Source organism: Papio anubis, chromosome 7 (genome assembly GCF_008728515.1).
Source record: "Papio anubis isolate 15944 chromosome 7, Panubis1.0, whole genome shotgun sequence".
NCBI lineage: Eukaryota > Metazoa > Chordata > Mammalia > Primates > Cercopithecidae > Papio > Papio anubis.
In genome coordinates this window covers 88885090-88910833 of record NC_044982.1, presented here as the reverse complement: position 1 = coordinate 88910833, position 25744 = coordinate 88885090, and the positions used below count along the sequence as shown (strand labels likewise).

The 25744-nt window shown below is 48.1% G+C and overlaps 1 protein-coding gene and 1 long non-coding RNA gene across 7 annotated transcripts in view; one reads left to right on the top strand and one right to left on the bottom strand.

Moving 5' to 3' along the window:
- ADAMTS17 (ADAM metallopeptidase with thrombospondin type 1 motif 17) overlaps window positions 1–25744 on the bottom strand; it is a 366725-nt gene that overhangs the window by 14002 nt on the left and 326979 nt on the right. For 5 of the 6 annotated variants that reach the window (XM_021940905.2, XM_021940907.2, XM_021940908.2 and 2 more), the window contains 2 exons: window positions 13634–13838; window positions 9313–9465 (listed from right to left, as the gene is read on the bottom strand). In XM_021940905.2, the coding sequence (XP_021796597.2) occupies window positions 9313–9465; window positions 13634–13838 (358 nt within the window). Of the gene's footprint in view, window positions 1–603; window positions 4927–9312; window positions 9466–13633; window positions 13839–25744 lie in introns of those variants that run through there. The other variant, XM_021940906.2, reaches the window with a different exon arrangement.
- Window positions 527–24924, top strand: LOC116275754. The gene is made up of 2 exons (XR_004184982.1): window positions 527–612; window positions 24500–24924. It is a non-coding gene; the product is annotated as an uncharacterized LOC116275754 (long non-coding RNA).

Genomic DNA, 25744 nt, shown 5'->3' with positions numbered 1-25744 from the left:
TGCGACGCCTGCTTTCTTCCTGGCAGTCTCAGCTTCAGGTGTCCCTCATTCCTCCGAATTCGCAGCCTGCTGACCTGCACATTGTGGCTGGGACCTTCTAGCCAGGGAACCAGGAGGCTGAGGTGACCCCCGATGGCCTGCAGGGACCGGGTCGCCTCCAGAGCTCTTGGGGACTGAAGCGCAGAGGAGACCACGGGACAGCTCTCATCCTCTTTCCCGGGGCTGGAGCTGTTCCCTGTGGGCAAATTTGCTTCCCATCACCCACTGCGAAAGTTGCAACGAGACAGCTGCCCCAGGCCATGCCGCCATCACGTGTGGGTACTCAACCACAGCACGCACCATTTATGGGGCCTGAGCTACACTCGATGGATGGTTCTTCAAATACATAAACATTTTACAGGCCCATATAAGAAATGAGATTCTGATGAGAGACGAGGCTGATGACTGCCCCAGATGGTGATTGTGAAAATGATGATGATCAAAAGCCCCTACTGGGCATTTCCCCTGTGCCAGCGCTGGGGTGAATGCTATGCTTGGACGCCATTCACTCCTCAATCAGCCCTATGAGGGCTACCCCCAGACTCATCTGACGGCGGATGATGCCCACACAAGGTGAGACGGGGACAGCAGCGGGGCTGGGTTGTGAACCTGTGTTGTCTTAACCACCTGTGCTGCTCTGAGGTCAATGACAAAAATAGCACTACTTAGGGATGATGGCTTCTGACTTACTAGCCACATGCAGGCAGTGATTAGAATCTAGAGTGTGGTGGAGACGGGGCGTGGGGTGACCAGGCTCCCCCACTCTCTGATCTCTCACTCCCTGCAAAGGCGGCTGCTTTGACAAGGGACACTGAGCAAATGGAGGGACGGCGCGGGGCCCAGGAGATGGAGGCACTGGCCTTTGGACCATTCAGCATGGCCGTGTGGCCCACCTCACTTCCCTGCAGCCACCCCTCCTGGCAATTTCCTGGGACCTCACTGCTCTTCAGCAAGCTCACTGCTCTCATCTGAGCATGGTCTGGGTCTCGAACTTCTCTCTGTAAAGCACGGATGGCTCGATGGCGGGCTCTGTGGACTCACACACAGTGTTCCACACTAAGGAAGTGTCTGTCCCCACTCCTTTTTGCCCCTGCCCAGAAAAGCACTGAGTTTCGGTCACTGCCTTTCACTGGCTGCTCACATTCCTAGGAGTGATGGCAAATGGAGGATCTACCTCTCTTGGCCTGGATGCAGAGTGCTGGCTGCTGCCATGGCACAGTTTCACATGTCCCAGAAAAGGGCCCCAGGGTCCCCAGTGCCTTGTGCACTTGAGTTTTGATGCTCACATATTCTTCAATAAGGACTCAACTTTTAATTTCACAATTAAGGGGAGGCTAAACATGCAGGATCTCCTAGAGGGATAACAGATTTACATTACAGTGTAAATGATTGACTCAAAGCCTTTGGGGGAGCAGATTGCGATGGGCGTGGTGGGCTGAGGAGAGAGCAGACAGATACTTGATTTAATAACGAGCACGTGAGCATCTTAGACTCAGCTCCTTCTGGTTTCAAATTCGGAATCTAAGCCTCCGACATGATCTTGCACTTTAAGCCAAGGTGGGTTACCAGCCCTGCCATTTTCTAGTTGTGTGACTTTGTGAAGAAAGCCATATCACCACTCTGAGCCTCAGCTTGCTCATCTGTAAAACAGGGACTGACGGGTGAGGGTCCAATGACACACCCTGAGTGAAGGTGCTTTGTAAATTCTAAAGCAACAGCAAATGTCACGGGCCAATGTCACTGATCCCAATAAAAGCTGTCTTACCCTCTACCTGCACCCACCCCCAGTTGTGGCTCCCCAGGCAGGGGCTGTCTGGATCCCACAGTGCTGACTTCATACCTGCTCAGTGGGACTTAGCATGGGACACTATAGCCAGCTCCTTGTCTGTCTCCCTTTAGGCAAGAGTCATTGTCCACTCTTGTACCACCAGCACAGGGTCTGGCACAGAACAGCAGCTCCAGAAATGCCGGCTGAACTGAAGTGACTTGGCCACATGCCCACAGCAACTGGGGGCCACAGCCGGGCAGGCAGGCCTTGCCGGCTGGGGTGGGGCGGGTGCGTCAGGCCACACCAAACAAGTGCGGGCCTCAGAGATGGTGTGTCCACATTGAAAACTGTCTGTAACTACCCTCTTGCGTGATACACTGCTAAGGTTATGGAACTCGAGCCTGTATCTCCCTGCCTAGAACATAGAGAGGTATCTAACAGCTGGGTTTCCGGGGAGCACAACGACATAGCAAAATACACATGAACTCGACCTCAGACTGGTTCTCCCTGACTTCCTCCTAGGGCTCAGAGCACACAGATCCTTGAACATGTACTGCATCATTTGACTCGAAAGGCCTCTGAGAGGCACTGTTATCTCCACATTACAGACAGAAAGAAGGCTGGCTTAGGCTGTGAGGGTGCTCAGAGGCCTTGCAAGTCAGATCAGTCCCCTCCACTGGCACCAGGGGCTCAACGACCACTTTCTTCTTTTCAGTATCAGGGAACACCGTTCTCTTCCCTTGGTCTATTAAGTCATGGTTTTCTTTAAAAACATCATCCATTAGAATCCCTCCAGAATGTGTTTTTCATTGGAAACATCCCATCATTTCAGTGGTGATGAATGCTCAGAAGTCATGCCATCTAGAAAGAAAGGAGATTTCCTCCTCCCCCATTTTAAGGGCCCGCCACCCCCAGAGTGGAATACATAGACCCGGCATTCAGTGGGTGAAAACAATGATCGGCATTGTTTTCTGGAAAGAGCTACTATCCCGGGTGGGAAGGCAGCTGCAGGTCATTTTTCAAACATACCAGAGTGATAGGAGTGCTCTAGGCAGGGATGGGAACATGACTTGTGTCCCTCACACATGACCCTGGTTAGGGTTTTGCTGCTGGCCGAGGTCAGGATGAGGGGTAGGGGAAGGAAGAGAGGGGCCCCATCTTCCCTAGGGGCCTGCCTGCCTCCCCAAGGCTCTGAGTGGCAGGAGTGCTCAGCCATCCCTGCGCGTCCTCTCCCAGCTAGCACCTGCAGCATGCTCTTGGACTGGCCCGTTCCTCACCTCCCTGGAAACAGTCTCATCTTTCTCAACAGCACCTTGGGGTGAAGTGAGAGGAGACTGCTTGGATGGGGATATCAAAGCTTCCATCTGCTGAAAGATTCACCTTTTGAGCTCCCTCTATTGCGACATAGCGAGGGGAACACCTGCTTAGCCCAGCACGCTGCTGCTGCTGCAGTGTTTGCCTCCCAAGAGCTAGAACTGGACAAGAAATAGAAACTGGAACAACTGGTTACATGAACAACCTTCCACAGATACAGTGATACATGGAGAGTGTTCAGCCTTCTCTCTGCTTTCCTTTTGGGCAATTTGTCAGCTGCCTTCAAATGCCAGCACATGACGAGGTTTGGTGGCTCGTTACAGGAAGGAAGCCCTGGGTGACTGGTTTAAAAATGCAGTGGAACCCATGGGTGCAACCGTGGCGCCATCTGCAAGCTGGACAGCAAAGATGACACATAAACCATACGGCAAATCCAAACAGTTCAAATCAGACAAAAACGCTGGGGAAGCCTCATCCCGTGGAATCTAATTAGAAAGGTCTGGTCTCCAGGGACTGAGGACATGGGCTCCCCACCACCACCCTGGGGAAATGTATTCTTCCCACTTCTCCAGAGAAGGCAGACAGGGAAAAATGGGCAAGTTTCTCTACCTGGGGGGAGGGTACTGAGGGGCAGGTGGTGTGGGGGGTGCCCAGCCCCCAACTCTCCCAGGTGATGGCAGCAGGAGGGAGGGTGGTGAGGTCGACAGTTGGGGTCGGGGTCTCTTGGTTCATGTCTATGCAGCCCCCACCAGCATGCTCCTGGTACACCACACACACACACACACACACACACACACACACACACACACACAGTGCCAACTCCAGTTTAATGTCCCTGCGGGCCCTCTCTGCTTGCTAAAACCAACCTTCCCCCAGCTCAGCCTCAGGCTCAGGCTCTGGCTCTGGCTGGGGACCCTTGCTAAGCCCTCTTCATAACAGCCTGGTGCACACAATCGGATGCCATCCGATGCCAGCTCCAGACAGTGGCTGATACAGTTTGGGTGTCTGTGCCCTCCAAGTCTCATGCTGAAATGTGTCCCCCAGTGTTGGGGTGGGGCCTGGTGGGAGGTGTTTGGGTCACGGGCGTGGGTCCCTCAGGAATGGCTTGCTGTCCTTCCCATGGTCATAAGTGAGTTCTTGCTCTGTTAGTTCACCAAGAGCTGGTTGTTAAAAAAAAGTCTGGGGCCTCCACCCTCTCTCTCTCTCGCTCCCTCTTTCACCATGTGACATGCCAGCTCCACCTTCTGCTGCAAGTAAAAGCCTCCTGAGGCCTCCCCAGAAGCAGATGCCAGCACTGTGCTTCCTATACAGTCTGCGGAACCATAAGTCAAATAAACCTCTTTATCAATGATCTAGTCTCAGGCATTCCTTTACAGCAATGCAAAGTAGATTAACACCGCAACCAAGATGTCACCGAGGCCCTCACATCCCACAAATCCCTCTTGTTCTTACTGCAGTGACAGCTTGTCAAACGGGCTATGGCAAAAGTGGGCACAGTGACTCCAACCCCTCACTCTTCTGAAAGCCTGGAAGTGTTATTCACAGCATGGCTGGTGAAGAGAGGACGGCCAGGCAAAAGGCTTCATCTTACCTGACAGGTATTCCCGGAGGGCTGAAGGTCCTGTCTGGGGAAACTTGCAGTGTCCTTGGCCAGGGAGGGACCACAAACAGCAGACGAGGGAAGGCTCATGGGCTGAGTGAGCCACGCGATGCGTGAGCACCAGGTCCTGGGCAGGACTGCTGAGTGTTATTCCTGTCCATCCTTTGGTTGTTTTGTGGCTCCTCGTACCAGGAAGGTCAAGGTACTTAAGAAAGCAAAAGTGTCCAGCTAGTCCTCAGAACCAGAATGGTCATGCTGAGGAGAGCCAAGCCCTGCAGCCCAAGATGCCCCTCAGCTTAAAGGCGCCATCATGGTTCCTACCCAATCCCTTCTTGCTTGGTTTCCACCAAACAGCCTGAACACTGAACTGGGTCCAGGAGCTTGGACTCTGCCGGGGTGTGGGCGAGGCAGGTAACTGCTCTGAGCCTCCATTCCCTCTTCTGTGCAGCAGGGGTGACAACCTTGGCTAGAGGGGACCAGTGACATGAGGCACAGGGGTACCCCACAAAAAGGAAAGTAGTGCTAGGCACTCCAATCCCAGATGGGCAGGTGTGGCCCAGGCCTAGAACTGACCACTTCTTGCCTCCGCTCCTGCCCCGGACCCCTGTGGGCACAGGCGCCAACAATAGTGCAGGCTGCATTTAGGGCGTGGTTACTAGGACCCTTCCAATTCCCTGATGACAATGACAGCTTTATTCCAGTACACATCTGAACACTTAGTGTCCAATGTTATTCTGCCTGTTACTGTGTTAGGCAGGTCCGCTTCTACATCTTCTGGACTCTCTGTAACCATGTAGGTATAAGGTAATCATCAATTCTTTAGATGATCCTGCACATTTGCCAACGTGCTACTTATGGATCAGAACCTAGTCTTTTGATAGCTCACCTATATGTCTCTGGGCTAGAATCAGTGACCTTTTTCAAGCTAGGTCTGGATGTGCTTGGATAGAGAATTTCTCAGTGTTGTCTATAAAAGGCTGGAAGCCCTACTGATAAGACAAGGTTAAGTCAGATCGGAATGAGTTATAACCCTGGGGATTGTGCCCCAAAACCCTGTGACCTTTGGGTGGCGGATTTTGGGCAATGAAATGAAATGGATTTAGTTGTCAAAGTGCTTAGACGCATATATTAACATTCTGAAACCTCTAAGCATCTCTGAGAAACAGGCAGGGCCAGTGTTTACGATTCCCATTTCAGAGATAAAGAGACCAAGGGGTCAGAGAGGTTAAGGCACGTAAGTGGAGAGTCAGAGCTGTCATTCAGTCCCTTAATGTCTCTATTGCATGAGTTCAAGTCCTCATGGCTCGAAGACCTTCCTTCCTTCCTCCCTCCCTCCCTCCCTCCCTTCCTCCCTCCCTCCCTCCCTCCCTCCCTCTCTTCCTTCCTTCCCTCTCTCTTTCTCTCTTTCTTTCTTTCTTGATGGGGTTTCGCTCTCTTGACTGAGCTGGAGTGCAGTGGTGCAATAATGGCTCACTGTAGCCTTGACTTCCCTGGCTCAAGTGATCCTCCTGCCTCAGCCTCCTAAGTAGCTAAGACTACGGACATGTGCCACCACGCCCGGCTATTTTTTTTATTTTGATTTTTATTTTTGTCTGTTTGTTTATTTATTTATTTATTTATTTATTTATTTATTTTGTAGAGACACAGTCTCCCTATGTTGCCCAGGCTGATCTTGAACTTCTGGGTTCAAGCAATCCTCCTGCCTTGGCCTCCCAAAGTGCTGGGACTACAGGTGTGAGCCACGATGCCCAGCCAAAGCACATGTATCTTTTGTGAGAGCTTTGAAGTTAAGTTTCTCTGCCAGCGTAAGATACATCCTGGCAGCTCCATATTAAGCTTTATTAACATCCAAGTAACTGTGTGGCATCCCTGTTTGGTTTTGGGGAAACTGGACTGACAGGCTCAGTTCTGTTGCCTTGGTCAGATGTTTTGATTAGGGAGTAAATAGGAGGGAGGTGTTTTAGGTCCTTCTCAAATTCACTGTTATCCAGAATAATAGTGCACCTTAGCACTACCAGGCAAACAGGGAATTGGGAAATTTGGTTTTTTTTTTTTTTTTTTACTCAAAGGGTTTGGAGAAGTTTGTGTTCTGACTTGGGCTGATGGGAAGGTGGTAGCATTTCTGCAGGGATCAGATTCTGATAAGTTTTGCCTTCCAATGGAAAAACCATTTTTCCTTTCGTAAAGCAGAGGCAGAAGCAAAATTACCTGCCTGAGCCATGTTGCCACATTTTCATAGCAAAGCCAAAACCTAAATGTTCAGGTGAAATTTCAGAAATAACACCATACATCTACAACCATCTGATCTCTGATAAACCTGACAAAAACAAGCAATGGGGAAAGAATTCCCTATTTAATAAATGGTGTTGGGAAAACTGGCTAGCCATATGCAGAAAGCTGAAACTGGACCTCTTCCTTACACCTTATACAAAAAATAACTCAAGATGGATTAAAGATTTAAACCTAAGACCTAAAATCATAAAAACCCTGGAAGAAAACTTAGATAATACCACTCAGGACATAGGCATGGGCAAAGACTTCATGATTAAAACACCAAAAGCAATGACAACAAAAACCAAAATTGACAAATGGGATCTAATTAAACTAAAGAGCTTCTGCACAGCAAAACAAAACTAGCATCAGAGTGAACAGGTAACCTACAGAATGGGAAAAAAAATTTGCAACCTATCCATATAACAAAGGGCTAATATCCAGAATCTACAAAGAACCTTAAACAAATTTACAAGGAAAAAACAAACAACCCCATCAAAAAGTAGGTGAAGGTTATGAGCAGACACTTCTCAAAAGAAGACATTTATGCAGCCAATAAACATGAAAAAAAAGCTCATCATCACTGGTCATTAGAGAAATGCAAATCAAAACCACAATGAGATATCACCTCATGCCAGTTAGAAAGGTGATCATTATAAAATCAGAAAACAACATGCTGGAGAGGATGTGGAGAAATAGGAACGCTTTTACACTGTTGGTGGGAGTATACATTAGTTCAACCATTGTGGAAGACAGTGTGATGATTCCTCAAGGATCTAGAACCAGAAATACCATTTGACCCAGCCATCCCTTTACTGGCTGTATACCCAAAGGATTATAAATCATTCTACTATAAAGACACATGCACATGTATGTTTACTGTGGGACTGTTCACAATAGCAAAGACCTTGGAATCAACCCAAATGCCCATCAATGATAGACTGGGTAAAGAAAATGTGGCTGGCACACATATACCATAGAATACTATGTAGCCTCAAAAAAGAATTAGTTCATGTCCTTTGCAGGGACATGGATGAAGCTGGAAACCATCATCCTCAGCAAACTAACACAGGAACAGAAAATCAAACACTGCATGTTCTCACTCATAAGTGGGAGTCGAACAACGGGAAAACGTGGACACAGGGAGGGGAACATCACACACCAGGGCCTGTTGGGGGGCAGGGGACTAGGGAAAGGAGAACATTAGGACAAATACCTAATGCATGCGGGACTTAAAACCTAGATGACGGGTTGATGGGTGCAGCAAACCACCATGGCACGTGTATACTTATGTAACAAACCTGCACATTCTGCTATGTACCTCAGAACTTAAAGTATAATTAAAAAAACTGTCTAAAGTGAAGATAATGAACATTCAGCTCAAGTAAACGTTTTTTTCACACAAGGAACATATTGGCAGTCAATCATGTGATTAGAATATGCATTAAAATGTTGGCAAAAATGCTAGCCACTAATTCCAACATGTTTAAGATACTGTGTAGGCTGAGCAAAAACCAATGGCTCTAGGTCAGCAGTTTGCAATCTTTGAGTGAAGAGATATCAGGAGAAGCAAGCAGGAGTTTTTCAGTTGCTAAGACCATACAGAAAGACAAACATGGTCTATGCTCACAGGAGGCGTGGTACAGATTTTGTGAAAAGACTCTCAAGAAAACCCACTAGAAGGTTCTTACAGGTGGCAGTGGTGCTCACCTTGGTCCCCAGAAAACGGGAATCATTCAAATGTATCAGATGAATGAAAAAAGAGGGGTTAAACAACAAATCATTTTTTTACTTGGAGAAACATTCAATGGCCCTTTATTCACCCTTGGTCTTGAGAGTGCTGACCCCGCAGCTCTGTGATACCCCTCCCTGCTCCCACCTCAAAGCCCCCTGCCCTGTCTGTCCCTGCATCTCCAGGCCCTTGCCCAGGGGTCCTGGGAGTGAATGGAAGTGATGTTTGCCCCAAGTGTCCCCATGGCAGGAGGCTAGGGCCTGCCAGCCCACTGCACAGCATGGCAAGCCTGGCATCCAGGGCACGGGCGTCCTGCCTTGGGCTGCGTTTGGGTTCCTTCTGCATGCATGTGAAGCAGTGGGGTTCTCCCAGTGAGCCCCAAGGGGCAGTGCTGGTGCGGCCTGTGGGAGAAGCAGGGGAGGAAGCACACGGGGTCTTGGGTAGTGGCAGCAGGTGGAAGGAAAGTGAATGTGCCTAGTTACGCTGGGATTGCCGTGTGGAATTGGGACGCATCACAAGAGCTGAGCTCCCGACCCTCGAGCCCCCTGCACCGGGGCACAGAGAGAAATGCCAGCAGGCTGCTCTCACCGTAGACCAGTCCCCGGTTTTCCACTCATAGCAGCCTGAGTAGTCCTCGCAGGCCTCCTCGGCTCTCGGCCTGGTGGAGGCATCGCATTTCCCTTGTGAGTTGGTGCACGCCACAGTCCGTTTCCGCACCCCTTTTCCACAGTTGGCAGAACACTGCAAGACACCATTCGAATATTTAATCCAGTTCCAATTTGATTCAAGTCCATCAGCAGCTATTAACTCCCTCCGAGGTGCCAGGTGTGGGATGATGCAAAGACGAAAACCCACACTTCTGTCCTCAAAAAGCTCATGGTCTACAGGGTCTTATGCACATGGTCCCAGCTGGGGCCCCAGCCAAGTGACCAGTGTTAGGGAAGGGACCCAGGAATCAGGAGTGGGAAGAACCTGGGGTACTCATAAGGTCACATGAGGGGAGTGGAATTCAGTGGCCACTTGTCAGGTCCAAAAGCTTAAGGCAATACATGAGCTCAAAGGGCAGGTGTGTGATGGACCCATGAGTGCTGCAGGGAACAGGGCCCAGCTGGAGCCAGGTGAGGCCCTGAAGCTGAGTCCCAGGCCCCAGATCTTCCCAGATGGCCTCCAGGTGCACGTGCTTTGCTTGGGCCAGTCTGGGACAAAGACCTCGCTCCAGCCGGGAGATAGAGGAGGCAGAAGGAAGGAAAAGCCGCAGGTGACTTTCTCGTGAGGCAGGTGGAAAGCCTTCGCAGAGAGCTCCAGTGAATGTTTTAACGCAGACACCAAGAATGGTGACAGAGGCATGTCCCCTGTGGTAGTTTACTTACTTGCGGGAGACCTGGCAAGGGGCAGTGGGGAGGGGACCTGGGCAGGGCCTGTGGGTGATGAATGATGTGCACGCCCTCCAGAGTTCAGGATTCCCAGCAGCAAGAAGGTGTGAAGAGACAGAGGGCGTGACAGGGTGTCAGCACAGCAGATGGGTGCTCTGGGGTGCATCTGGAGCCTGTTCCTGACATGCCCACCACAGATCTTGGGGAGGGACGGTGCCTGGGCTGGCAAGAGCACTTACCATCTCCAAAAGCAAAGCAGAAGGAAGCCCAGGCAGAGCTGACCCATAGCCTCAGGAGGACAAAACTCACAAACAAGTTGGCCCTGGGAGCCCTGTCCCTGACACAGGCGTAAACACATAACTTTTAGAAAGATGGTGTGCAGAAGGCTGGATTCTGCTAAGGCGGTTTCATACTTGCTCACTTTACCAAAAATATGGCAGGCTACAGCAGTGACTTTCTTGAGTTATAACAAACTCAACTTTAAAAAGTTCTAGGCCAAATTCAGTAGTTCACACTCATAATCCCAGCACTTTGGGAGGCTGAGGTGGGAGGCTCACTTGAGGCCAGGAGTTCAAGACCAGCCTGGGCAACATAGAGACCCCCATCTCTAAAGAAAAGAAAGAGAAATCCCACTGTGTCCACTGGAAAAAAGGTACATAAAGGACAAATGTTAATCTTGATATTTGTTATTAACATTTATCCCAAAATATGATCTAGCTTTCTCTTTTTTTTTTTTTTTTTTTTTTTTGAGATGGAGTCTCGCTCTGTCACTCAGGCTGGAGTGCAGTGGCACAATCTTGGCTCACTGCAAGCTCCGCCTCCTGGGTTCAAGCGATTCTCTTGCCTCAGCCTCCTGAGTAGCTGGGACTACAGGCGCATGCCACCACACCTGGCTAATTTTTGTATTTTTAGTAGAGATGGGATTTCACCATGTTGGCCAGGATGGTCTCGATCTCCTGACCTCATGATCCACCCGCCTTGGACTCCCAAAGTGCTGGGATTACAGGTGTGAGCCACCACGCCCAGCCTCTCTTTCTTATGAATTCAACTAAGCTCTTTGTCTAAAGATCCTATGAGGTTTTCTTTCAAGGCTAATTTAGGCTGGTTTGAAATACACATGCTTCAGAACTGGCTGCAATGTCCCCTTCAGGGAGTGGACAGAGTCGCTGTGTGTGGAGTGTGGAGCTGGTTTAAAGGGTCCTCGGATGCCAGGGGTCAGTCCATGGTGGGCTTTGCATGCAGGAGCAGGGGCAGGAGCCCCGGGGCACTGCACTGGAGGGCTACCCCTTGCTTCTCTGCGTGGCAAGGTTTCCTGACCATTTCAGCAACTCTGTCCTCACTGTCTGACTTGTGGGCTACCCCTGGCACCAGCACCCACATAACTTGCTCCTCTGCAACCAGGAGCCCATGCACCATTTCTGCCTAAGTTCACTGTTGCCTGGTCTTTACTTTGCATTCCTCGCCTCTTCCCCTTGAATTTCAAGCTCTGAACATCCAGCCTATTTCTTAATCAAACCCTGACCCTTAACTAAACTCTGACCAGCAACCTATTCTCTTTCTGAAGCCTTTGTCTGAGTGGTGCCGCAGGCTGCTGAGGACAGCTCCAGCTCCAAAGGGGCCTAGGAGGGTGCCCTGCGGTCTCTCTGCTTTCCATCATGGGCGGGGCCTGCAAGCTGAGGACAGGAGAAACTCACTACCTTTTCCTTCCCTCTGGATATTTGATCTTTCTTCTAATAAAGTCGGGAAGAAGCTGGGGGTAGGTAGTGAGAGCAATCAACACAGCTGGTTGGATAAAAGTGACCACGTCGACAAAAACTCTCCCTCAAGGAACTGAAACCCATTTGCTTCCAGCGGAAGACAGACTCACTTTGGGACTTCAGTACTTGGGAAGCGGCAGAAGTACCAGCTTCGCGAGCTTCCCGTGGGGAATGATTTGATTCCAAGTTAAATGTTCAGAAGAAAGCGTTTTGCTCAAGCCTGGGCTAAGCCAGAGTTAGGCTGACTGGTGTGGTGCTCGTTCGGGATTAGGATTAGGTGTGCACATAGATACAGGCACAGAGAAATTTATTTAAATCTTGCTCCCACTGTCTCACATTTTCCAAATGCAGAGATCTTCAGTGCTGTAATGATAATTGATGATGTCAGGCTTGTTGGGGAGGCATTTTTTTCCTCCATAAAAAGAGTCTGAGTGGAATTTTTTTTTTTTTTTTTTGAGACAGAGTTTCATTCTTGTTGCCCAGGCTGGAGTGCAATGGAGCAATCTTGGCTCACTGCAACCTCTGCCTCCCGGGTTCAAGTGATTCTCCTGCCTCAACCTCCCAAGTAGATGGGATTACAGGAGTGCACCACCATGCTTGGCTACTTTTTTGTATTTAGTAGAGACAGGGTTTCACCACTGAGTGGAAAATTTATAGTTTTGATCTGATCAAAGCACAAATCTTACTTGGATCAAGAGCTAGGCAATTAAAACCCAAAGGCTCACCTAGGGTACTGGAAAGGGGAGGGGGCTGAATACCTGCCTCAACTCTGCCAGCAAGCAGCCGAAAAAAATCCCTCTAATGTTAAACTGACAAATGTCAGCATATATAAAGAAAAAAAAAACAATCAAACAACAAAATCTCAAACTCTCTTCCTTTCCTAAAATATCATAAAATGTAGGATAAAGATTCAGATCTATAAACAAATACATGCCACAATCTGTTTGAAAATTAACCTTTGTTTTAGAGCAGCCAATGGCAGAGTTTTCCTTCATTAAAAATGGGCTGAATACTTTTTTATTCAAAATAATTCCAACTGTTTGGCAATAGAGGGAACTTTAAAAATATTTTCCACACTAAAGAGTGTCTTGGATGAGCCTCTCTGAGTTTCCTAGACTACTGTGGTGGAAGACCTGAGGGAAGCCTGTCCTTTATTCAGCCTTTTCTTTTTTTTTTTTGAGTTTTATAGCCAAACAGTCAAAATCATTAATGCAAAGTCAATGCAAAGCCCTGAAGGATGACATCACCAAAGATAAAATCGTATTCCCAGGACCAACCTTCAAAGTTAAGACTTAAGGCTTAATCCACTTCTTTCCAAAACATTTTATGGCATGAGATTTGTAACTCCAACTTGCACACTAAAAGCTGTCCCTCCTGGCATCTGACTCTTGTAATCTACAAAGACTGCTGGGGGATTAAAGGAAAACCTTTGAAACCACCTTCCCAGCCTGAGCACACCACAGTTAAATACACTCAAAGGAGAATTAAAAAGTCGGTCAGTATCTGTCTGTCCTATCTTGATGTGGGAATTTTCATAGGAAATGGGATCAAATAGTCCTTCACTGTGGTGTCAACATGCACATCATGAGAGACATGGTATCTGTGTTTTTGTAGCCACGCTGTTATCTGAGATGGAAATTAAGAACACATGAGCTATAACACAACTTCGAGCTGACCTGGGGGCGAGCGAGGGCTGGGAGGCACCAGAATGTCACCAATACCGTGGCACCGTGTTGGAGTCCCTGTGGCTGAGTCCTGGCGGCAAGCCCAGGCACCCACCTGTGACCACTCAGATGCCTCCCAGATGGACAGGCAGTCCTGGCCTTCACAGCTCTGCACTGCCGCCGGCCGGGGACCCGGGCAGTAGAGGGGCCGCGTAGCGATGTGTGTGCCGTTCTGCAGCTGGTACACGCAGGTCACCTCCCGGTGCTGGAAGCCTTTCTCACAGGTCGCCGAGCAGGGGCTCCACGGACCTGCTACCCACCTGCCAGACAGGAGGAAAGAGAGAGAGAATGACTCGGGTGAGAGGCCAGCCTCTCTGGAAGGCCTTCCAGCCGGATCCTGGAATTGCTGCCCTGTGGTGGGAAAGAGGGAGGCAGACTCAGGAAGCTTTTCAGTCAACCTTGGACATAATTCAGAGTATCGGCACAGAGGGAGTGACTTGAGCGGTCCTCTGGTTGGATGGTCTCCTCAGCACAGACATCTTTCTGCAATCAACACCCCTACGGCAGACGGAATTATCTGGTCACGGCCTCCATCTAGGGAATTATATATCTGCCTGTTGTCACAGGACCTGCTTCTTTTGACAGGGTGTGAGTGAACAGGATGCTGGCCGCGTCCCGGCAGAAGCTCTGAACGTGGTTATGCAGTTTGGCTCTGATTCTCTTTGCTTCTTACCCTCTGCTGGGAGAACAGTCCCAGTACAGGGAATGCCCCTACAGACAGCCTGCACCACTACCACCTGCACTTCTGTCAGTGACCGAGATGTTGGAGTTGTTTGTCACTGCGGCAATACAGGATTGATACAGCCATTGACAAAGAACCCCCCACCCTACACCAGTCCCAGCTTGATTAACTGGAACTAGGCCCTCCCTGCTTTCCAGAGCCTCCAGGGATGGCTGTGATGCTTGAGAGTGGCAAGTTGTGGGCTGTGGGAAGACAGAGGCTGTTGAGTTTGGCATCTGAAAGTGTTCTTCTAAAACTTCGGCTCAGAGCCGGGCGCGGTGGCTCAAGCCTGTAATCCCAGCACTTTGGGAGGCCGAGACGGGCGGATCACGAGGTCAGGAGATCGAGACCATCCTGGCTAACACGGTGAAACCCTCGCCTCAAAAATACAAAAACCAGCCGGGTGAGGTGGCTGGCGCCTGTAGTCCCAGCTACTGAGGCTGAGGTAAGAGAGAATGGCGAACCCAGGAGGCGGAGCTTGCAGTGAGCTGAGATCTGGCCACTGCACTCCAGCCTGGGCAAGAGAGTGAGACTCTGCCTCAAAAAAACAAAAAACAAAAAACAAAACAAAACTTCGCTCAGGCCGGGTAGCTCACGCCTGTAATCCAAACATTTTGGGAGGTTGGAGGCAGGATCACTTGAGGTCAGGGAGTTCGAGACCAGCCTGGCCAACATGGTGAAACCCCATCTCTACTAAAAATACAAAAAATTATCCAGGTGTGGTGTCGCATGCCTGTAATCCCAGCTACTCAGGAGGCTGAGGCAGGAGAATCGCTTGAACCCAGCAGGTGGAGGCTGCAGTGAGCTGAGATCGCACCACTGCACTCCAACCTGGGTGACAGAGCAAGACTCTGTCTCCCCCAAAAATAAAAACAAAAAATAAAACATGAAACTTCAGCTCCCTGCGCGACAGCCTGATGATCCGATGCAGCAGGCGTCTGTTGGCCTCAGGTCGCTGCACAGCAGCTGAGCAGCTTGGGAATCATGCTTCCTCAGGACACACATAGGCTTTCCAGTGCCCTCTGGGGAACACTGAGGGATCTCCCCTGCTTGGTTTCTGGATGAGGCAACTGGCTTTGCCCTTTCTTATCCTGCCTCATAAACTCCTTGCTCCCAAGAGTTCACCACCTGACAAAGCAGCTTGACCTGCGCACCGCCAGGTCTCACAGCCACTCAGTTCCTCCTCATTAGTCAAAAACAGTCCTGAATCCCGCCCCAAACCAAGTCTGATCATGCCGTGCCAGGCCATCCCACTGTTGAGCAATGTCTACAGCTTTTGCCCACTGGGAGGATCCTTTGAATGGGTACTGGATGGTGCCAGCTGTCTCTCACTTTCCAGTCCCAGCTGAATGGCTCATTTGACCATCCAGGCGCTGCAGATTTACTGAGGGCCTCCCATGTGCCAGGCACCTTCTAGGTTCTGATGAGTAGGCAGTGAATGAAACAAAGTCCCTGCCCTCTGAAGCTTACATTCTCAGGGGGGCAGACCATATATGCCCAGTGAACCACATATATCACCATAGCATACATAACAAATGTACTAGATGAGATTAGAGACCGTAACACACAGTCACAAGTGCTTTAGAGACAAGTCAAGCAGTGTGAGCAGAACAGGGGGTAGGTGGGGGTGACTGCTATCTTACAGCAGGATGCAGGGAAGGCCTCACTGGGAAGAGGACATCTGAGCAGAGCCTGGGAGGAAGTGAGCCCTGTGGCTACACGGGTAAAGGCTTCCAAGGCAGAGGTCACAGGGGTGCAAAGGCCGTGGTGGAGGGGCACGCTGGTGGGGTGGAGGCAGAGTGAGGGAGGGGAGAGTGAGGGGAAAGGATGGGATTTGGGAGGCAGAAGGGTGAGATTCCTAGGGCCTGGCTGGCCCAGGTGGCTGTTGTTCAAATAAGATGGAGTCCTGCAGGGTTTTGAGAGAGGAGTGACATGTTCCTTTTGGCTCTGAGAGGGCCACCGGCTTGGTATGGATACCAGTTTATAGTGGGCAGAAGAATGGCAAGGCGACCAGAGGAGGCTCCTGCAGCAGTCCCGGTGAGGACGGGGCTGGTTTGAACCAACTGGGGTGGCACTGGCATCTCTGGTGCTAAGAAGACAGAGCTACCTGGGCTCTTCCCCTCCATCCCAAACTGTCCCTCCTTGTTCCAGGGCACCTCTTCTGAAGCTAAGTCCTAATCCCCTTGGCAGACTCATGACTCTGTCCTCAGGCTTCCGGGGCCTACTCCAGTGAAGCCCTTCTTGGATCCATGGCTCACATGGCAGGGATGGGAGCCACAGTGACTCCCTTGGGGTGCAGTTGTGAGGACAAGTGGCACATTGTCCATAAACTGCTTACAACAGTGTCTGGCACACGGACACCCATGCAAATGTAACTCTTAGCTATCATTGCTGTCACTGTCTCCTCGGAAAGAGATGGAGAACTCCTGCAGGGTGGCCATGAGTCTCATCTCAGCACCCAGCCACTACTCAACACGAAGAGAACTGAGCTAAATTCTACACATTTCTCCTAGTTCATTTCTCCTAGTTCTGGTCTTTGGAGTAACCCAGAGACCTTCTTAAATATGTGAAGACAGCTCTTTTGTTCCCCTTTAAGTTTTCTCTTCTTTTGGCCAAAAGAGTTTGTGTGGCAGATGTTCAATCCCTCCCATTCATTTTCTACTCAGTCACTACTTTTCTTACAGTGGACAACACGGCCCAGATGTGGCCTGGAAGCAGCACGAATGAACGTGATGAATAGGGACAATAAGCACACACACACTAAAAAACTAGCCACTATCTCCTTCTTTTTTTTTTTTTGAGGTGGAGTTTTGCTCTTGTCACCCAGCACCCAGGCTGGAGCACAGTGGCATGATCTCGGCTCACTGCAACCTCCACCTCCCAGGTTCAAGCGATTCTCCTGCCTCAGCCTCCCGAGTAGTCGGGCTTACAGGCATGCGCCACCACGCCCGGCTAATTTTTGTATTTTTAGTAGAGACAGGTTTCACCATGTTGGTCAGGCTGGTCTCAAACTCCTGACCTCAGATGATCCACCAGCCTTGGCCTCCCAAAGTGCTGGGATTACAGGCATGAGCCACTGTGCCCGGCCCCAACCATACAGCTCCCCCAGAATACATCTTAACACTAAAAATATAGAAGAGACATAGTCTCAAATAAAGGAGACATCTTTAAAATGAATAAAAACCTATGTTTATTTCTCTCATTACTCCTGAGAAACGGTGAAAGCTTTCAGAACACACTGGTTTCTAGAGTCATCACTGTAGAAATATTGACCCCAGGACACAGATCTTATGCCTGCTGGGGGCTATGGTCAAGAAAATAGAAGAACACTAGAAGGTGCTCTTGGAAGGAGATACGGAAAATATTCAGTGGGGCAGACATTTACTGAGCGTCAACCAGGTTCACTAGACTTCTGGGCCTTCATAGGACCCAACGCTCTCTCCAAGATGAGAATGACGATGGCCATGACCCAGGCATGACCATTACCCATGAACCTAGAATAAGCCACATCTCTCCCAAAGGAAAAAAAATGTCTGTACCTGGGAAGAAGAGGCACAGAATAGGAGATTGGTACCTGTGATTCTTTGCTTACAATCACAAAATAAACTGGTCCCTTTCCTTTTTGTTTTAAAAAAGGAAACTGGTTATAGCACAGAGAATTTTGACGGTAGCGAAACTGCTTTGTATGATGCTATAATGGTGGAAACATGTCATAAATTTGTCCAAACCCACAAAATATGCAACACTGAGAATGAAGCCTAAGATGAACCATAGACGTGGGTGATAATGATGTAGTGATGTGTCAGGGTAGGTCCATCAGCTGTAACAAATGTAGCATCTGGCGGGGCAGACCATGCGTGCCTGCAGCAGGCAGTATATGAGAAATCTCTCTGTACCTTCCTCTCAATTTTGATGTGAACCTAAAAGTACTCTATAGAATCAAGTCTAGGCCGGGCGCAGTGACTCACACCTGTAATCCCAGCACTTTGGGAGGCCAAGGTGGGTGGATCACCTGAGGTCAGGAGTTCAAGATCAGCCTGGCCAGTATGGTAAAACCCCATCTCTACTAAAATACAAAAGTAGCCCAGCGTGGTGGTGTGCACCTGTGGTCCCAGATACTTGGGAGGCTGAGGCGAGAGAACTGTTTGAACTGGGGAGGCAGAGGTTGCAATGAGCCGAGATCGCACCACTGCACTCCAGCCTGCCAGCCTGAGGAACAGAGTGAGACTCAGTACCCCCGGCTCCCGCCTCCACCGAAAAAAAAAAAGAATCAAGTCTATTAAGATTTAAAAAAAAAGCCAAAACCAAAAAAAAAAAAAAGAAATTTGAATGTGATTTTCTTTTTTAAAATAGGGACTCTGACTTCATCAATGTTACCCAACTTGATACTATTTCTATATTTTAAGCAGCCAGATTAAACATATTAATCTCCCCATCCTGGGCTTCTTTTTGTCTCTCATGAACTGACTCCCACTGGATCTCCTTTGTCTTGCCCTTTTGCAGTTGACTTTGTGAATAAAGACGTCAGGCTTTAGGGTGAGACCTGTTTGGCGCTATTGTGCTGAATCCAACTGTGAAAACAGCTTTGAGTCTGCTCCCGCCTTTGTATCTGCTGTGCTTCCAGGGTCAAGCCTGAGAAGTGGGGCCCCTATGTCTTGCTCATGGGGATGCCACTTGGCATGCCGTAGGCCATAGGATGCATTGCCATTGCCAGCACGTGACCACGGCAGGTGCTCTAGTGGACGTGGGCGGTGATTCTGGCCAACACACAGGTCACATCCAAGACACACGGAAGGGACAGGGGATGAGTTGGGCAAGGATCAGTAGTCCTGCCCCGGATGTCTCTACATCCCCTGTCCCCTTGCTGACTTAAAAAGCCAGATCTGTGGGGAAACAGAGTCAAGAGGAACGTGGAAAAAGCAAAAATTTCATTCAAAAAGTTTTGTATATTTAAGAGGCTTCCCACAAAAGTGATTTCTTGATTTGAGCAATTTGGAGAAATGGCCCTGGTAGGGGCACTGTTTTCACACGGGAGATTCCCGCAGAGTGGCGAGGGGTGGCTAGCTGTCCAGCCTCTTCTCTCCTTTGCCTCTGGTGCCAGAATGGAACATACCTCAGGCATCCCTCCTTCCTGCTGTCCAGCCCTTTCCAGTGGAGTTCTTACAATCTCCCTCCTCGTCGCGGCCCAGAGCCTCACAGTGGGAGGGTGACACAGCCCCCAGCACCTGGGGTGTAAGTGCAGCACACGGGTGCCACCCTGCTCCTGAGCCAGGGATTCTCTGCCATTCATCCCTCCTCTGGGGCTGCCTCCCTCCTATGGTGCAATGGGCATTGCCAGATGGACTGATAAACTCTCGTGTCCTGGGGCCAGCTGGAATTAAAAAACAAGCTCCACCTGCCGACAGTGCAGCCTCCTGACCCCACCATGGGGGAGCTCGAGTCTCCCCATGACAGAGGAGCACAAATACACTCATGACTGCGGGTCCCACACCGGGCAGCTCAGGGCACAGCCCTTGCTCCACGCCCTTCCTTCCTCTCCCGCTCCTACTTCCCAGCTCTGCCTGGGGTTCTAGATATACAGTCAGAAATATGGCTCAGCCCTAAGGAGCCACATAACCAGCTGGATCAGCAGCATACGAGGCTCACTCCTGTAGAGGAGGTGAACATGGGGCCATGGGGGCCCAGGGAGGCACCTTGCTCTGCCTCAGGGTTGGGGAAGTGATGTCTGAGCTGAGTCTCAGTCAGCAGGGTTAGCCGTGAATAAGCTAGGCCACTGTATCCTGGTTTACTCAGTTTTAAACTCTATTATCCAGTGTTAGAATGGTACATAGCCACTGAATGGCTATGTGGATGACAGATTAAAAAACAGTATGGTAAGATATTTGCAGCTTCAAAGAGAATAAAACACCTAGGAATCCAACTTACAAGAGATGTAAAGGACCTCTTCAAGGAGAACTATAAACCACTGCTCAGTGAAATAAAAGAGGACACAAACAAATGGAAGAACACAACATGCTCTTGGATAGGAAGAATCAATATTGTGAAAATGGCCATACTGCCCAAGGTAATTTATAGATTCAACGCCATCCCCATTAAGCTACCAATGACTTTCTTCACAGAATTGGAAAAAACTGCTTTAAAGTTCATATGGTACCAAAAAAGACCCCGAATTGCCAAGACAATCCTAAGTCAAAAGTTGAACAAAGCTGGAGGCACACGCTACCTGACTTCAAACTACTACAAGGCTACAGTAACCAAAACAGCATGGTACTGGTACCAAAACAGAGATATAGACCAATGGAACAGAACAGAGCCCTCAGAACAATACCACATCTACAGCCATCTGATTCCCCACAAACCTGACAAAACAAGAAATGGGGAAAGATTCCCATTTAATAAATGGTGCTGGGAATTGGCTAGCCATAAGTAGAAAAACTGAAATGATCCTTTCCTTACTCCTTATATGAAAAATTAATTCAAGATGGATTAGAGAGACTTAAATGTTAGACCTAAAACCATAAAAACCCTAGAAGAAACCTTAGGTAATAATTATTCAGGACATAGGCATGGGCAAGGACTTCATGTCTAAAAACACCAAAAGCAACGGGCAACAAAAGCCAAAACTGACAAATGGGATCTAATTAAACTAAAGAGCTTCTAAGAAAGCAAAAACAAAAAAACTACCATCAGAGGAACAGGCAACCCACAGAATGGGAGAAAATTTTTGCAATCTACTCATCTGACAAAGGGCTAATATCCAGAACCCAAAGAACTCAATCAAATTTACAAGAAAAAACACCCATCAAAAAGTGGGCAAAGGTTATGAACAGATACTTTCAAAAGAAGACATTCATACAGCCAACAGACACATGAAAAATGCTCATCATCATTCACCATCAGAGAAATGCAAATCAAACCACAATGAGATACCATCTCAAATTAGAATGGCAATCATTAAAAATCAGGAAACAAATAACAGGTGCTGAGAGTGATGTGGAGAAATAGGAACACTTTTACACTGTTGGTGGGACTGTAAACTAGTTCAACCATTGTGGAAAAACAGTGGCTTATGCTCAAGGATCTAGAACTAGAAATACCATTTGACCCAGCCATCCCATTACTGAGCATATACCCAAATGATTATAAATCCATGCTGCTATAAAAGACACACACACGATGTTTACTATGCACTATTCACAATAGCAAAGACTTGAATCAACCCAAATGTCCATCAGTGACTGGTGACCTCAGATTAAGAAAAATGTGGCACATATACACCATGGAATACTATGCAGCCATAAAAAAAGGATGAGTTCGTGTCCCCGGTAGGGACATGGATGCAGCTGTCACTCATTCTGGCAAACTATTGCAAGAACAGAAAACCAAACACCGCATGCCCTCACCGTGAGGTGGGAATTCAAACAATGAGATCACTTGACTCCTGGAAGGCAACATCACACACCAGAGCCTATTATGGGGAGGAGGGAGGTAGGAAGGCATTAGGAGTTATACCTATGTAAATGATGAGTTGATGGGTGCTGATGAGTTGGTGGGTGTAGCACACCAACATGGCAATAAGCATACATATGTGACAAACCTGTGTTGTGCACATGTGCCCTGTGAACTTAAAGTATAATAAAAAAAAAAAAAAGAAAAGAAAATGTGCACCATATACACCATGGAATAATTATGCAGCCATAAAAGGGATGAATTTGTCCGTCTTGTAGGGACATGGATGAGCTGGAAACCATCATTCTCAGCAAACTATCGCAAGAACAGAAAACCAAACAACACATGTTCTCACTCATAGGTGGAAATGAAACAACATATTCACTTTCATTGGACACATGAAGGGGAATATCACACACTGGGACCTATTGTGGGGAGGATAGCATTAGAGATATACCTAATGTAAAGACGAAAGTTAATGGTGCAGTGACACCAACATGGCGCATACGTATACCTATGTAACAAACCTGCACATTGTGCACATGTACCCTAGAACTTAAAGTATAATAATAATTTTTAAAACCTAAACTTCAAAAAATAATAATAATAATAAGAAGAAGAAGAAGAAAGAAAAATGTGGCACATATACAACTATGAATACTCATGCAGCCATAAAAAGGATGAGTTCGCGGTCCCTAGGACATGGATGCAGCTGAAACCATCATTCTCAGCAAACTATCGCAAGAACAGAAAACTCAAATCAAAGACGCTCTCACTTATAGGAACTGAACAATGAGATCACTTGACTCTGTACGAAAGATCACAATAATCGGGCCTATTAGGAGGGTGAGGAGACAGCATTGTAGGATATACCTATGTAAATGACGAGTTAATGGGTGCAGCACACCAACATGGCACATGTACACATATAAAATAAACCTGCATCAAGCAGTACATAAAAATTCCTAGAACTTAGAGTATAATAATAAAAAAAAAAAATTTGCACACCTGTGTTCACAGCATCATTATTCACAATAGCCAAAAGGTGGAAGTGACCCAAGTGTCCACCAAAGGATGAATAGATAAAGTGTAGTTTATGCATACAAGAGAACATTACTTGGTTATCAAAAAGGCGATTCTGATGCATGCTATGACATGGATGAGCTTTATGCCAAGAGAAAGAAGGCAATAACCAAAGGACAAATCCTGTGCAATTCCACTTATGTGAGATCCCTGGAGCAGTCAGATTTATAGAGACAAAGTAGAATGATGGTTGCCAGGGGCTGAGGGGAAGGGGGAATAGGGAGTTAGTGTTCAATGGGGGCAGACTTTCAGCTGAAGAAGACAGGAAAGTGCTGTGGTTGGATGGTGGTGATGGCTGCACAAGGTGAATGTACTTACTGCCACTGAACTGTACAATTACAAAAGGTCAAGATGGTAAATTTTATGTGTATTTTACCACAATTTAAAAAGATGGTATCAGTGGGTGGTTAGAAGCAAGTTGTAAATCAGTGAAGAAAAGTCACAGAAGCAGTGTTTCTTAAGCCCCAGGCAGCTGAAGGGGAGAGCAGAGGGCTGTGCCCGGGGTGCACACGTTCACGCTTGCAGTGCAGGAGGAGCCGTCTACAGGGGTTGCTGTGTGGTCTTCATGCACAAGCACTCCACAGCGTATTTTAGCTGTTTTTCAGCTAGACTTTTTGCTTCTGATCTTGACAAATCTCAATGAGATATGGGCAGAAAATGACTTTCTTAAAACTTTTTTTTTTTTTTTTTTGGTGGCATAAAGAAATCACTTCACCCAAACCACCTACAGGAGCCCACCTACGATACTGGAACAACACTGTGCAACTAAACACCACAGTAAAATCACACTGACTCCAAATCCAGTAATTTGGGAAAGAAATTATATAGTTCTGTAAAAGAATTTATATTCCAATTACATTGTAGGCCCTATTTTTTTCCACTAGTAAGCCCTAAAAAACGTTAACAGCAACATTTATTAGCTGAGTTTGAGTTAGCTGCTCTTCTTAAAAGCATGATACTGTAATTCTTTTTTTTTTTTTTTTGAGTGGAGTCTCACTCTGTCACCCAGAATGGAGTGCAATAGCGCAGTCTCAGCTTACTGCAGCCTCCACCTCCTGAGTTCAAGGGATTCTGGTGCCTCAGCCTCCCGAGTAGCTGGGATTACAGGTGTGCTCCACCATGCCTGGCTAATTTTTGTATTTTTGGTAGATACTGGGTTTCACCATGTTGGCCAGGCTAGTCTTTAAGTCCTGACCTCAAGTGATCTGCCTGCCGTGGCCTCCCAAAGTGCTGGGATTACGGACATAAGCAATCACGCTCGGCTCATTTTTGCAGTTTTAGTAGAGATGGAGTTTTGGCATGTCTGCCAGGTGGGTCTTGAACTCCTGGCATAAAGTGATCAGCCTGCCTCAGCCTCCCAAAGTGCTGGGAGTACAGGCATGAGCCACCATGCCTGGCTGAAACTGTAATTCTTTAGGAAGCCACAGTTAACACTTCTCTAATTCAGGGCACCCCTTCTCCCGTTCCTCTGCAGGAGTCAGAACGGACTCTGCTTCCTTTCCTGCCTAGCAGCGACTCAGTTCCTCTGCATATGCTTCAAGTTAAAGCATCCTAATGAGATGCTTCAGGCAGCTCAGTGACCACATGAGACCCTGTATTCTTATTGCTACTGTAACAAATTACCCCCAACTTCATGGCTCAAAATAACAGAGATTTATTATCTTGCAGTTCTGGAGATCAGAAGTCTGGCATGAGTCTCTCAAATCTAGAACCAGGGTGCTGAGAGGGCTGGTTCCTCCGGGAGACTACAGGGAAGAATCCATCTCCTGCCTTTTCCAGCTCCGCGCTGCCCCATTCCTAGGCTTGGGGCCTCTTCCTCCATCCTCAAGGCCAGGAGTGGCGGGGGAGTGTTTCTCACACTGTCACTCCGACCTTCTCTTCTGACTCATCTCCTACGTGGAAGGACCCTTGTGATGACCCCAGACTCACCCAGATAATCCAGAATAATCTACTTTAAGGCCAGCTCATTACCAACCCGATAATCCGTTGGCCTTAAAATTTGCCAGTAAAAGGACTGCCAATAAACGCATCACAACTGACTACCAACCTGTATTAGTTTGCTAGAATTGTCAATAAAAGTATCACGAACTGGGCGACTTAAAAGAACAGGAATCTATTCCCTCACAGTTTTGGAGGCCAGAAGTCCAAAACCATGGCGTCAGCACGGCCGGTCCTCCCTGAGGGCCCTGATGGAGAATGTGTTCTGTGTCTCTCTCCTAGGTTCTGCTGGCGGCTGGGAAGCCTTGGTGTTCCCTGGCATGCAGAAGCATCACTCCAGCCCCAGCCCCAGCCTGCATCTTCCCACAGTGTCCTCTGTGTGTCTGTGTCCTCACATGATCCTCTTCTTATAAGGACACCTGCCATATCGGATCAAGGCCCCACCCTACTTCAGTATGATATCATTTTACCTAATTACATCTGCCACGACCCTATTTTCAAATAAGATCACATTTTGAGATACTGGGGGTTAGGACTTCAATAAAAGAATTTTCAAGAGGATGCAATTCAATCCATACCACAACCTTAAGACCATCTGCAACCTTAACTCCTCTTGGCCACACAGGGTCACATATTCCCAGGTTCTACAGATTAGAATGTGGACACCTGTGGGGGCCGTTATTCTGCCAACCACACACTCACTGCGTTCACAATTCTGAAAAAACTCGCTCCTATTTAAAATTCAATTTATATTTACATCTTGATTTGGCTGAGATTTAAACTAGGTAAGGGCCTTGTGAGGTCTGCTGAGATGTGACAGTTGTTGGAAAGAAACAATGGCATCATCAGGGTCACACTTTTCTGACACAGTTATTTTATGTTGAATATAGAGTAAATCTCAAATGCAGGTAGCTGAAAAGAAGACCCTGGTAGGTGGTTATTTTCAACAACTTTAAATCCTCAAAAAACAGCATG